Source organism: Lytechinus variegatus, chromosome 3, assembly GCF_018143015.1.
Source record: "Lytechinus variegatus isolate NC3 chromosome 3, Lvar_3.0, whole genome shotgun sequence".
Lineage (NCBI taxonomy): Eukaryota > Metazoa > Echinodermata > Echinoidea > Temnopleuroida > Toxopneustidae > Lytechinus > Lytechinus variegatus.
The window spans coordinates 66,980,477-66,995,805 of NC_054742.1; the positions used below are offsets into that span (position 1 = coordinate 66,980,477).

Consider the following 15,329-nt stretch of genomic DNA (forward strand, 5'->3'; position numbering starts at 1 on the left):
CGATCTCGAGACTCGCTTGCCAATTAATTCTAGACTTTAGAAGCCGTTTTACTGGGCTGAGGGAGCTTAGGTATGATAACGCTAATAGGCGTAAGGTGGCAAACATCTGTAAAAGCGACTATAGTCAACCCGGAAATAGCAAGAAGGTACTTTCCCTAAATTACAGAGTTTGGATGATTACAATTGAATGAGGATTCCACCTGATCAACACTTAGTGAGTTACGTGTGATGTTATTTCTAGGCCTAAGACTAAGTTAGACTCTGAGTGACTTAAGTCTTACCCGGTAAAGGCGGTATTCTGTCTAACGACGTCAGTATTGGTTTGTAGTGGGCCGGGCAATTTGTTGTGTATTTAATTTTAAGTTTTTTTTTCAAATTGTTTGTTTGGAAGTTCCATGTGAATGTAAAATTATTATCATAGGACATGATTGATAGGTCTAACATTACTCATACATATCCCCATGTAGTAATATAGAATCTAGACCATATTTTTCATATTGTTTTGTACAGATTACAGTGGCAGTGCTAGTGGTCTGTGCAGTAGGCAATTCTTAAACCTTCTTAATTTGAGAGTACAACAAAGGCCAAAAGAGGTCATAAACTTAAGATGAATATCACGAGAGAAACCTTTGTAAGAGAACTACCCTTGAGTGCCAGGAAAAGGCTAGCTTTATGCCTTGATAGTCCACTTAGTAACTTGGATTGGAGGGCGATGGCTGAAAAGTTGCCACGACGACCGGGCATCCCCTACTAGAACCAAAGTATAACTACCAACAAATAAGGTAAGTTTGCTTTGAATAAAAGTCTAAAACTAGGTTCATGATGATGACGACAGTAGACTAGATGTAAGGTTGCTTCATCAATCATGTTCATTAAAAGTGCAATATTACAACAAGTACAGAGTTTGAAAATGTTTAACTTATTTTTAAATCATCAATTTTCAAGAGTTCAACATGATTTTTGTAGCTGTAGCTGTTTGTAATGTATGTGTATAAAATATTTGTATCTAAAGGAACTGTTATGCGCTAGCGCCATGAGCGTCTCTGGACGGTGTGCGCGCTCAATAAGACATCACTATTATTATTATTAATACTACAAATGCAATAAAGTTTCTGCTCTTCATCACCATTTAGCTATTATAAAAGAGCTCTTTGCTATTGCTTTTGGCTCCCTCATATTCACATCTTCCATTTTCTTTCTTTGTCATTATTTTAGAACCAAATACAAGAATACTTTCTAGTACCCAGTATTTTTTTTTCTCTTGTTATGTAACTATGTATACATTTCATATTTTACAACAATATTTTTAATGCTTATTTTATATGAAAATCTGTATCTGTTGTTTGTACTTATATTAAATTGAGTTATTACATGTTGTTTGAAAATGTGAAATGTTGAAATGAATAAACCTTGAACCTACTCAGCTTAGACTGGAAATGAGGGGATAGGATACTCATTGGAGTAATCCTATACCCTTGGGCACTGCTGACAATGATAGGGATATTAATGTCTTGGTTTTGAAGCATTTCAAGAAAGATTTCTTGTCTGAAACATCAAAAGCTCAAATGTTTGTATACATTGTATACTCACCCTTGGAAACAGTAATTCTGGCACAGCGCATGTGCTGGGCACAAATTATTTTAGTTAGATATTAGATGTAGATACTGTAGCAACGGTGATGGACCTGGAAACCCGACTGCATAACTAATTGCATTTATCCTGTAGATCTGGTAATGAGGTAATGATTGTGATAGGTAATATGGAACTAATAAATATTTTCTTTCCATTCAAGTGTCAATGTCACAATATCTTTATATTTTTGTATTCATGTTGCTGTAATCATCATTCCCATCCATATTTGTTGTTCTTGCACTCCAGCATGTTTGAATTGGCTCTGCAGAGACCAGGAGGCAGCCCAACAATAGCTGTCTTAGATGATTGGGGCACCACCAATGCCAGGGTAGCAGATCTTCTAAAGGTGTTTGGCGAAATGAAACATCTAGCTGCTATGGATGCCCTTATACCAGGTAATACCTGGGCCCCGTCTGACAAAACTAGGTTTACGATTGATCCAATCAATCATAACTCTGGAAATCCGTTAGTGTCATAATTTTTTCTACAAGAAATTTGCAAAATGTCCTTAGTAAACAAAGGCGAACACATACAATTGTCAAGAAAGCAATGATTTTATGTAATATACATCATATCTAGAAATTATTTTGAACAAACATGTATGTTAGATGTGGATGTTGCGGGGGGGGGGGGGGGCAAGCCCACTCTTGCCCGCGGCACATACCTACTACTCTTGTTGGTCGAGTAAACCCCCCCCCCCCGGGGGATGTTGCTTGCTTTCCATAGTTGAGATTGATCAGATCAGTTGCAACTCTTTGTAAGATGGGGCCCAGGTTCACTAAATGATTCAAATTTATGGATGATTCTTTACTGGAAACACAGAAATGAGGTATTCCGTTAACCTGTAGTAGGCTGTAAATAATAAGTACATTTTGATACTGGAACTGCATTAATACATTGCTTCTTTAGGTCTGACAAGTCTCTGGAAACCTCTTATTCTTTAGCAAATACTACAGTATATAAATAAATAAATAAATACTGTTATATTTCCTTTTACTTGACTTCTACTATGACAACAACAGCTAGTACTACAATGCTGACCAACAACATTTCCAATTCAACTCCCTCAATTGTGCCACACCTCCATGAATCTCTATGTTCTTCTAGTCCACAAGACTATTCCTGTTGCTATTTTTGTATTATATTCATTCTAATGATGGTGATGATGGTGATTATGATGATGATGGTGAGGATGATGATGATGATGATGATGATGATGATGATGATGATGATGGTGATGGTGGTGGTGATGATGATGATGATGATGATGATGATAATGATGATGATGGTGATGATGATGATGATGATGGTGGTGGTGATGATGAATGAAACTTAAATGCAGATTTTGAGTAATGAGTTTTTTTTTTCTTTTTATAAATGATGATGATAATGGATGATATTAATGAGGGGGGGGGGGGGGAGAGTGACCGGGTTGGTGTTTCATAAAGCTGTTCGTAAAGTTACGCACAACTTTACGCATGACTGGAACATGTTCTTAGGTGCTATATCAGTTACATAGGGATATCATATAGCACAAGAAATGGTCACCAGTCGTGCGTAAAATCATTCGTAACTTACGAACAGCTTTATGAAATGGCCCCCGGGACACTTTATTTCATCTACCCTATAAAAAAATATTGCCATGTTTTCTTTACTCTTGATAATGTCTTAAATATTCTATTTTCATGATAGGGTGAAATGTGTACCCTTTCCATACACTACATGCACACAAGGCTGTTGAAAAGTTTTTCCTGATTTTGGCAGTTTTGATACCCTTCTCTTCATTGTAGGCATGTACATCACCCAATCTTGAAAAATGACCCTCCTAACACACTTTTGTGGACAAGCAGTTGATCATGGTGTCTACCTTGTAAATGATAAGTGATGATGATGAAACTTGATTATTAATGAACTAATAAAAAAGAAAGAAATTCACCATTGGTCAATCATGTTGTTTCATTTCTTCTCTTATGAGGAAGGTTCTAGCGTATACTATAAACAAGATGAACAAGTGGCAGCCGAAGCACAAATGCCTCCACTGCGCCCATCTGCCCCTCCTATGACTCCATCAATACCTCCGAACATTCCTCCAAGGCCGGGAGCAAGCACCGTTGCGGCTAAACCAGTGTACCCAGCTGACTCAACCATGCTCCCATGCTTTGACCGAGACAGGTAAAATATGTTCGTTTTCTTTAAAAAATGTATTCGATGGAAGATTTATCAATTCTTGTTTATCTTCTCATTTTCCTCTTTCTAATTCCCTTTTCATCCTCCCCTCCACCTTCTTCTCACTTACCCAGTCCCTCTTCCTTTTCCTCTCACTCTCCCTCTTTCTCTTTGTCTTCTTCTTTTCTCCCACATCCTCTCCTTACTTCCCCTTCCCTTCCTCTTCTTCCTTTATTCCCCTCTTCTTCTTACTTGCCTCTTCATCCACAATATTAGATATTCATTGTTGCAACTTATTTCATTACAGTACAAGGAAGACACATCATTCACACATGCAATTTAATATGCAAATAGCTATTTTCACAATATATTGCTAAACTTTAAAATTCAATATCTTCAATATTTGTTATCAGACTTTGATATTTTCAGCATTTTGGTCTGTGAAATTTACGGTACTTTATTTATTCAGAAAGGAATATGCTCAGCCCGTAGCATTCCTTTTTAATATGTACTCTTGTTAATTAATGTCATTCTGCCAAATCATTTTTAATATCCTAGTTCAGAGATTTAGCTATGAAGAGATAACAAGGATGACAAGAGGTTTTGATCAGAAGAAGGTTAAAGATGGAGGATGCCTCATTGATGAGGGAGGATTCGGAGTTGTTTACAGGGGAACATTCTCTGGAGAAGAAATGTGTGCTGTGAAAAAACTAAAAGAGGTAAATAACTAACTTTGAAATATTCTGGTTAAAATTGGAAATGATTCATAAATATGAAATCTTTCCTACTTCTATGTCACTTGTACTATTAAATGTCATTTGTGTTATCTACTGGAGTTGGGGTTTGGGTAGGGGGTTGGCAAGTCAGAAGCAAATCTGTGGTATTTATTTGCATCTGTCTTTTTTAAGTATCTGCTTTCCTTTTCCCTATAGAATGTAATGCCTGATGAAGTCAGTGTTGAGGGACAGTTTGACAGTGAACTCAAAGCTTTATGCAGGTTTGTAATTTCCGCATTTTACTCTCCAAACATACATATAAAGATTGCTACATGTATAAAAATAGTAGTAACAATCTCTGAAGTCTACTTGGTGTCTAACATGTATGTTTTTTATTTATAAATAAACTTTTTTATTGGTTAATATGTTTTGGTTCATTCTTGTTTGCATTCTCATGATAAATTAAAGAACATTTAAATGGTCAACATCAAACTCGGTCAAAGCACACATACAGGTGGGTGTTTCATAAAGCTGTTCGTAAGATAAGAGCGACTTTAAGAACGACTGGTGATCCTTGTGGTAAATGGTATATTCATTGGCGATGGTTTAGCGCGTAAAAAAGGATCACCAGTCGTTGTTAAAGTCGCTCTTAACTTACGAACAGCTTTATGAAATGGCCCCCAGGAGGGATAATATTTTGATTATTTTAGGGGTCACAAGGCCATAGGTCACAGAGATTACTTTATACATTTTAATGTCTTGTTCTCGTGAAAAAGAATGAATTAACGGATCAGCTTTAAATTTGGCTCATTTATGCACATAGGAGGGACAGTTTTAATTGATTTTGGGTTCAAAGGCTGCAAAGGCATGTTCTTATAACTAAATATATTGACAGATCATCTCCATACTTGGGTCCTGTATGTATGTTTATTAAGTTTCTGCTTTCATGGATAATTTTGATATTATTTATTTGTTGATTGTTGTTTGTTTGTTTGCATTTATTTCTGCGTTCAAAAACACTACAAAAATTTGTACAAAAATAGATAAATAAATGATAGAATTTATTTATTTTCTTTTCTTGAAGGCTGAGGCATCCCAACCTAGTCATCCTCTACGGTTACTGCTTTGAACCGCCTCACCTATGCCTAGTCTATGAGCTAATCAGAGGGGGATCATTAAGGGATCGTCTTGCCTGTAAGGATGGGACCCCGACTCGTAAGCCCTTGTCTTGGCCCAAGAGACTGGACATCGCTTGGGGATCAGCATGCGGGCTACGCTATCTACATGATAAAGGCTTCATTCATAGAGATATTAAGAGGTCTGTGAATTAGTTAGCCAATATGCATTCGTTTATATCCGTTTGGTCTAATAGCAGATGGTCTAAAATCAGTTTTGGTTACTTAAAAATTGATTGAATTCACCTCTGCAAAGCAGAATGAATAATTTCCTGTGTATATGTTCTATGAAAAAAACAGAATTTTAATTTTACAATTACATCAAGTTTGAAACGGAATTATATTTCAAACAGAAAATTATTGTCCCTAGTCTAATTCTCAGATTGCCAAATGTCACTACGGTGGCTCAGTAGCGCACGCTGGATTTTTTTAATGGGGGGTTCAAGCTCATTGATTTGTTGATAACCCCCCCCCCCCCAAAAAAAAAGGTCTTCATCACAAATTTAATGTTGTTTCGTACCTCAAAAAAAATTGACAAGAAAAAAAAAAGGTTTTCAAAAAATATAAGGGGGGAGTTGAACCCCTGAAATCACCCCCTGCGTACGCTACTGCTGTGGCTAAACCAACTTGGCCTTCTTTCAATTTGGTCTGAGGTAGTTAGACCAATGGTTAGGGGATAAACTGGTCATAGACGAACTAGGTTTCAACCATGTGCTATGATACTATCATAACACATCAGTTTAATAATAATAATAATATAGGTATATTTACCCAGGGAAGCCGCTTCAGTTCCGAAAACTGTTCTTCCAGCAGGCCCTGCTATTATTATTACACTGGCTTTATCTGGGCTGCCTAGGCGCTCATAGCATTCAAGGAATTTCTTCCTACCGGGTACCCATTCATCTCACCTGGGTTGAGTGCAGCACAGTGTGGATAAATTTTTTGCTGAAGGAAATTACGCCATGGCTGGGATTCGAACCCACGACCCTCTGTTTCAAAGTCCAAAGACTAATCCACTGGGCCACAATGCTCCACCAGTTCATTCAATTCAGATTTCTGCTTGAATTGTGTCTTTTCTGGCATTTTAGGGCAATCTATTTTGACACCCTGGATAAAAAAAAGGGTCAGTGTATTGTCAAAACAGAACAATTTTGTTTCTATATCTCGGGCGATATAGAAGACTTTGGAGCATCTATCATATCAAAGGGTCTCCTTCATAGTCATTTAACAAATTAACAAAAATGTCATATTTTATATTACTCATTGTAAACAATAAGCAGAAAATGTACACAGAAACATATGAATAAAGAATGCAATAAAATTACAAGCAGAAGTGGATTAACAAGATCTAGCCATGTCAACAGAGTTAAAGATATGCTACAACAATGGAAGAAAAACCAAAATATTAAAAGATAAGCATCTTGTAATTCTAATGTTTTCCCATCATGATTTGTACTCATGCAGCGCCAATATTCTCCTCGATACAAATCTAATCCCTAAGATTTGTGATTTTGGGCTGGTTCGAGACAAGTCCGGCAAGCAGAAAGGTGAAACGTCTTATTTCATTACAAGCTTCACCATTGGTAGTACGTTTTACATGGCACCAGAGGCTAACTTTGGTGAATACTCTAAAAAGACAGATATCTACAGCTTCGGATTGGTGAGTTAATTCTTCTTCTCTTCTAATTTTTAGCTTTGCTGTTATTATAACCTCTCTGTGATGGATTTATATATATATATATATATATATATATCTGGGGAATACTTCATTCATGAAGGGTTTGCCAGTGAGTTTTTACTGATTTATGTACTCTCCAGTAGGGTTTATCTTGTTACATGGGGGGGGGGGGGGGGGGGAGGGGCAAGGGGAGCCCATGGCACAGGCAGCAAATGAGGGAAGGGGGGCTCGGATAAATCATGTTCTCTTTTGCAAAAATGCAAAAGAGGAGAAGATTAAAAAGGGATATAATCCATGTAGATTTTTGTGCCCCCCTTCATTTGAAGGTAAATACAATGAATCAAAACTAGACATTATGGGCACTTTTTTTTTAGCTCTGTTGCTTTGTTCCCTCACTTGATTCCTCTCAAAATCACTTCGTTTTTTGCCCCTGTTGTAGTGTGCACTAGTATTTGTAAATGTTAAAAATTAAATTAAAACAGATGTAACCTCTGAGGGCAGAAATATGAGGGTGCATAGAAAACGCAAATGAAAAAATGGAAAATTACTATAATACATGAGGTAAATGCACCAGAAATAAACCTCTGAGGGTTTCATATTTGGAACATGAGGCATAATAATAATAATAATAATATATAGCATTTATGAGGCGCCGATTTATCTAGTTTCTTATTCAGTGGTGCGCTTTATATTACCCCGCTTGCCGGCTGTAGCTCCAGCTGTTAAAGGCGCTCGGTGCATTCACGGAATTAATCCTGCCAGGTACCCATTTGCCTCACCTGGGTTGAGTGCAGCACAATGTGGATAAATTTCTTGCTGAAGGAAAACACGCCATGGAACCCATGTCCCTCTCATTGACAGATGAGATTCGTAACCTCTAGACCACTGCGCCTCCACGTCAAATTATATTTTGCAGAGACTAGCATTTTTCATTTTCTTGCAAGCCAACATAAACTGTGAACCTAACAAGCCCTTTATTAACAGCTTTAATACTGAAAATGAAATCAAGTCTGCACAAGTAATTTGTCCCGAGTTACACAAAGTCACAAACAACATTATTCAATTTGACTCATGAAGTGATAATGAAATCATTATGACATTGTAGTCCGCGGGCTATTGACTCTTTAAGAGACTTGAAGCATATAATGCATGTTTATCAGCATACGTGGTGTAATTTATATCATCACATGTGAACACCCTGTGAAAATTTTGCCGAGTTTGTCGCACCCTTTCTGAACCACAAGTTTGGGCAAAATTTACACAAATCGACCAATCAAGCCACATGATTGCATGAGCTTATGATAGTTTGAGTAATTCTGTACTTTTTAATGATGGCAAGCTTTATACATGTATTAAAGGGCCCACGCCGGGGGGGGGGGGGGGGTGTTTCATCAACATTTTTGTCTGACAAGTTGTCAGATCTGACATCTTTCCTAGATTTTGATTGGCTTAGAAGCACTGTAACTATGGTAACTGTCGGATAAAATGGGACGTCTCACATGTCCTTTCATGAAATGCTCCCCTGGGGAGAGCATTTACTCAATATTTGTCATCTAACAAATTGTCAGATTGGAATGTATTTTGATTGGCTTGGATAAAACATCTGACAAGTCTTTTCATGAAATGCTCCACTGATTCATCTCATCCCCCAATTTCTCACTTACCACAGGTTCTTCTCGAGATATTGACCGGCCTTCCCGTGTACGACGAGACGCACATCACGACAACAGTAGACGATATGATGGATAGGCACAACAACGATGTTGTATTCCTGGTAGACAAGCATGCGGAGATGTGGAATGAAAGATCCGCCCAGGTGATGTACGACCTCTCGAGTCAATGCACGGAGCACAAGAGTAAGAAGAGACCAGACATTGAAGAGGTGAGAGCCAGGGCAGAGTCATGATCAATTTTTCCAAAATAATAATAATGATTATACTTGCTTATATAACACTTTCTTTGTCAGAAGTCTCTAAGTGCTCTTTCCAAATGCATTTTGGAAAGATGTATTTCATGCTATGTTTTTTTTTATTCAAGCGGGGAAAAATAATTGGCTTACCTATCCTTTGTGGAGATACAATGCTATTCAAATAGGGAAAAAGTCTATTTTTTCAAACGTGGTATGAAAAGGGGATTAGATTTATTAATGACTTCGTTGATGATAAAGAAAATTTACTTACTCATGATGAATGTGAACAAAAATTTTGTTTTTAAGTAAATTATTTGTCGTATTTTTTCTATAAGACAAACAATATAGCGTCGAAAAAAGATCAATTTTTAATTTGAGATTACGATGGCTTTGGAACAGGTGAAGCATTGAAACAAATGCATATGCTTAATATGCAATCTCATGAAATCCGATATATTACTAGAGTGTTGCATGAACTAAAAATGATAATAATACATAACATTTATAACGTGCTTACTACTGGTGTTTCTAAGCACACTGTGTTCTGTTTATGGTTTGTACTTGGGATTAAAAGAAAAGAAAGAAAGAAGAAAAAAAATGTGGCAGGGGAAAATGACACAGCTAATCCAACTATACTAATAATCAAAAATCAAAACTGGTGTGCACTGTGCACCGGCCTTCAATTGACCGACCCACAACTGTGAATCATCTATTAAACAGGTAGGTTTTGAGTAGGGTTTTGAACTGATTCACAGACTGGGCATTATGAATGTAGCTTATTCCATAGGGAAGGGGCAATTGAAGGAAAAGTGCTGTCACCATACTTTAAGTACATTCATTTCAACACAATATTGATTTTAAAATTAAACTACTGCAGAATTTTAAAAGAAGTCATAGCTTTATTTTTAATTTCATCAAGTTTTGTATGAAATCTTCATGGTAAAACTTTTTCTTGATTATTTCAATCAAGTTGTTTGGTGAGCAGCCATCGTTTTGCTGAAAAACCTAAATTATTAGTCAAGATAAACGCAACACAACATGTCACATCAAATTTTTTTGTCATGAATTCACTGTCAAAAACAGAAAAGTTCAAGACAGAAAATTTGGCAAAAATTAAGGTTTTGGGGTACATTTAACAGAAACGACGGTAAGATTTGGCTTTGATTGGTTGATTTTATTGCTTTCGACCATTATACTCTAATAAATGGAAATTACACATGTTCTTGTCCAAAGTAAATGCTCTTTTCAGTATATACATGTATTATATTAAATAATTGACCAAAACTCATATTTTATTCTTATTTTCCAGGTTGTTCAACGTTTGGAAAGCGTACAAGAGGATATACCAACAAAGTAACTAGAATTCTATTATCAGAGATTAATATTGATTATATGAGTACTGAGATATGCAAATTATAATCACCAGATTATATGGTGCTGAGGATCATGATAAAGTTGTGGATTTCCTTCAAATTTTTAGACAACTTTAAACCAAAATTATTGACAGATTCATTAAAATATTGTTTTAAAACGACACATGTTTGGCATTTAGGGTGAAATCAAGCACAACTTGTGATTTTCCTTTTCAATATGTAATCACTCTAAAAGCACAGAATGTTATATTGAAGCCTTCAGAATATGAAGATCTATGCAAATATAATTGTAATTTTGATATATTTTTTACTGTTGAGAAAGCTTGTCCTTGGGCCCAGAAAGTAAGATAAAAAGGGAACAATCAAACCAGAATTAAAGTTAAATGAATATTTTTTAACATATTTCTTTTTATACAAAGTGATATACAATGTAAAATTCAATGCGAATACTAGTATTTCATGATTATTGAATCAGTTTATGTGACATACTGTATTATAAAACAACACTACTCATGAATTTAGAAGGTAAATTCCCAGAATAAGAAAACTAGATGGAAGTTTGTGTATTCAGGAATTTTCCTGTGTTATATTAGGAGTTAATCAAAATTGCCATCAGTGCAAGTATCAGCAAATTTATGCTAATTATTTATTGTAGTTCATTAAATCATTATCATCATTATAATTTTATTTTGATTTTCTAGAATGTATCAGAGAAATTGATAGTGTCATACAACTCAATAAAAAATAAGTACCAACACCCAGAGTAAAACAAATTTACTGAATAACTGTAGTCAATGAGAAAAAAGATAAAAAGGAAATGAAATATGAGCAAAGTTATTTGATTAATGAACATAGTTTCAATGAAATATAAAAATAAATATAATAGTGTTTCTTAAGATTATGGAGTGGGTTAACAAAATGTACAGAATAATTGTATAGAGTAAAGTAGTGATTAATTTGACAAATAAGAATGTTGGGTATGCTGTCTGACAAATTACTTCCATTGAATACTTTTACACTTTATATGTAAAAACGATATGAGGACCAGATAATAACATCAAAGGTCTATGAATTCATAACATTAATGAAGTTTACTAGATGATTTGTAGAGCAAGAAGTAAAAACATCATGTATTTTTATGAAATCATGCAGAATATATTTCTTTATCGCACTGTTCATGTTATGAATTTGCAATGTAGTGATATGTACTTTTTACTTCTTAAAATTTATGTAATGAAATTTTTAAAAAATTTGACATTCCACAACTCGGAGTACATTTTTCTAAAAGTGACTTCTTCCCAAGGAAGATTTTAATGTTTTATGAAAATTGTATAGCATATCTAATGCTGCCATAGAATTTGTTTTGATTATATCAAGTGTATGAATTGTAGTTGTATAATTTAATGTTAGTTTATATCCTTCATGTCATGATGTGGTGTCACTTAAGGGCCATTACTACCTCCATCATTATTCTATTTTATACAAAGTCATTTGTTTTCATCCATTTTTTAAAACAAATTTTCAGTGTTTCACCCCGAGGTACCACTTTGACACAAATACTATCAACACAAACCCCTATCACAGGCCTCTTTGTATCATTACTTCAAGTTCCTGCAGTGTTGATATCCACCAGCAGGCTCTTATCGTCGGCCTTATGCCAAAAGGGCCTTAACTGCTTTTGGCCATTCCGAGATAATGGCGTTTATAAAGGTTTTGCCTCTCTAATAATCAAAAGTTTGTGGTCGTTTTTTTTGCTTTTGAAGCCAATTTCGATAAGCGTGTTAAGTTATTAAGTTTTACATGAAATGTGCTAAATTTATTATAAAATATTCAGAACCCCTAAAATCGGGTTAAGGCCCTATTGGCATAAGGCCGACGTTATGTGAATAGACTTTATGGCCCGTATTCTGAAGTCGGGTTTAACTTAGACCACGGTCTAACTCTGTGCTAAAATTACGGGGAGCCAAAAATTCTGTTTATATTGTACATGTATGTGCCTTATGTTTACTATTTTTTCCCCCGATGCTTTCATAATAAAGAAAACTACTTCAGTTATAATTCCCAGAAAAATATGAACAATTGGAGTGTCTCAAATGAGTTTTTAAAAAAAATGGATGTGTACTGTTAGGGATTTGTGCCCCAATTGGCTCTCCATAGTTAAACCACAACTTCAAACCAGAGTTCAGAATACGGGCCTATATCTTTGGCACATGCAATTGGAAAAGAGCAAAAAGTTTATCAGAAAGAGGAGCACTGTTTTCCCCCTCCCCCATTTTTTTAAGATAAAAAATAAATCAGCCTATATATGTATATGTGGGGTGGGGGATGGATGTATTAAAGAGAAATATAGTTTTTCAACACTTGTAATGCCTCAATGAATGAATATAAGAGTGCTAAACATGGCTTAATTAAAAACAAAAGGGAAGGAGACACATCCGATATCAAGCAGAAAAATTTGCAGCACGCAATTAGGACTCATTTTTTTTTTCATTTTCAAATGTGGCAGGCCTGGAACCACCTCAAATTTACAAGGTCATTGTTGCACCAACTGATATTTGTTGAACCTTATTTCTCTCAATTGTGCCCCTGGATTGGCTGGGGTAGTGATTAAACATTTAAATGATGGTTATTGAAGTGCCTTGTGTGGTGACAGAAAACGTATAGCTCTTTGGTAAGTTGTTCTTACCATTCCTTTATCATGGAGATAATGAATATAAGTTTCTTCCCGCCATGCACAATTTCAGTAGTTTAGATGTCTGTAAAGGCCCAGCAAAGGACTAGTTAACCCATGATGTGCACCTAGTGAATGGGACCATGATTAGTGTTAATTGTTAATTCATGTCTTGCCTAAGATAAAAATCATGGCCAGGGTGTGAATAGAGTTGAACCCTTGGGCCTAGAACCGAGAATCAGGTGAACGAACCTATGCACCTCAGAACTATCATCATTCTGTACTTTGCACTGACATATACGTTTGTCTTGCCTCCATGGTAACAGGGTAAACAGTTAAAGGTCAAACCTATCATAACAAAAGTCAAACATGCCTTATGCTGAAAAATGCATCGATATAGAATATAAAATAAGAAATTGATGACATTTCAAAGTGTTATTTGATTATAATATAGAAATAAAGCAATTATATGCACTACACGATTGATATGTAAATGAGAGAGTAGATGTCTCTCACTCTCTTTAGTATTTTATCGTATGAATTCTAGATTACCAGTATTTCAATTTTCACTGATTTGACATTGAGAGTTCAATAAGCTACAATGACGATTCCACATGTCCAGAGAAGAATCAAACTGTGTAAATGAAGAATGTGTAAAGTTATGTTTTCTATATTTTGTATATTATAAAAAGGGAACAAATTAGTGGCTGGGTGATGAAATCAGTTCACTTTTTTGCATACTGACCAAAATGTATGTATAACTTGTTTTGTGTGAACTTTAAAATGTCATAACTCTTTTATTTAACATCCAATTTTTATGAAATTGTCAGCGTTGTTTTTTGTTCTTTTCATTCAAATCATTTCTTTTGTTGCGGTGGACTTGGCAATGTTAGAGATTCATTAGAAACTCAACAAATGTTGGTCCTTACGTCAATTAAAATCACCTTTAGTTCATGATCTCATGATGATAACTAGAATATGTTTTAATTGTATAGTGTGAGAGTAATGACTTGCGACCGTGCGTAAATCATCGAGGATGGTTTATAGCAATGATGGCTTGTTGTAGAGATTCATTTGAGTAAATTTTAACTTTGTAAGAAAAAGTTTCATCTCTTCATAGAGCCATTCTGTGACATTATTCATTCTAAAGATAACTAAAATACATATATTGTGTAAATATATTGCCAATAATGTTCATTCCAGCTAGTTTTGTTGCCAGAAAATTATCTAAATTAGCTGTATATCATTTTGAAGCCAATTTGACTTTTTATGAAATGCTTTTCAAAATGACTTTAGATTAAGTTTCAAATTAAGACTGTTAATATCTGATATGACACTGCAGGCAACTTTTATGCCAGATAGTTGTATTGTAAAAATTTCTTGTTATTTTTAATTCACCAGAGATACATGTATTTACAGTAATCAACTCCAAAGATATATTTTGCAATTTTTATATTATCTCATTGTAGCTGAAAACACCTTCTAATTGTTATGAATCATAATTTGTAATAAATATATTACATATATTATATTCACAATGTATTTAGTTTTCATTGAAAGTTACAAATTCCACATCTATCAATAAAATTTGGTTTTATACAGGCAACTTTGCCTTATGGGATTTTCATCTTTTGGGAATTTTGAATCTACTGGTAATAAGCAAGGTATCTTGCGAAATATATATCCTGTTACAGAAAGAGTTGAAAATCAAATGCAACGTGGTATTCGACCAATCAGATGTGAACATTTGTGACTTGCATTTGATTTCAATATTTTCTAAAAATTGTTGTGAATCTAATTCATGTCAATTTTGATCGAATATGCCATGCAATTATAAATTATTTCTAGTCTTCTAGAAGTGAATATAAATAAGGCAAAAGAAGTTCGAAACCAGCCATAGAATTTTACTAAGGAACTTTTGAATGATCTACAGGTAACAGAAATATACTGGGACTTTAAAAAGATCTAGTTTCAATAAATGCTCAAGGCCCAGATTCTGAAGTCCAGTC

The 15,329-nt window shown here is 35.0% G+C and overlaps 1 protein-coding gene across 1 annotated transcript; it reads left to right on the plus strand.

Annotated features, from left to right (window-relative positions):
- The first annotated feature begins 58 nt into the window (after positions 1–58).
- Positions 59–11,535, plus strand: LOC121411738 (interleukin-1 receptor-associated kinase 4-like). Its single transcript, XM_041604573.1, is given in 11 exon segments — positions 59–214; positions 511–748; positions 751–782; positions 1,879–2,027; positions 3,612–3,801; positions 4,352–4,517; positions 4,731–4,795; positions 5,599–5,832; positions 7,154–7,349; positions 9,037–9,249; positions 10,586–11,535. Coding segments are annotated over 10 exon segments (1,434 nt in total). The 5' UTR covers positions 59–214; positions 511–607; the 3' UTR covers positions 10,634–11,535.
- Positions 11,536–15,329: the final 3,794 nt, after the last annotated feature.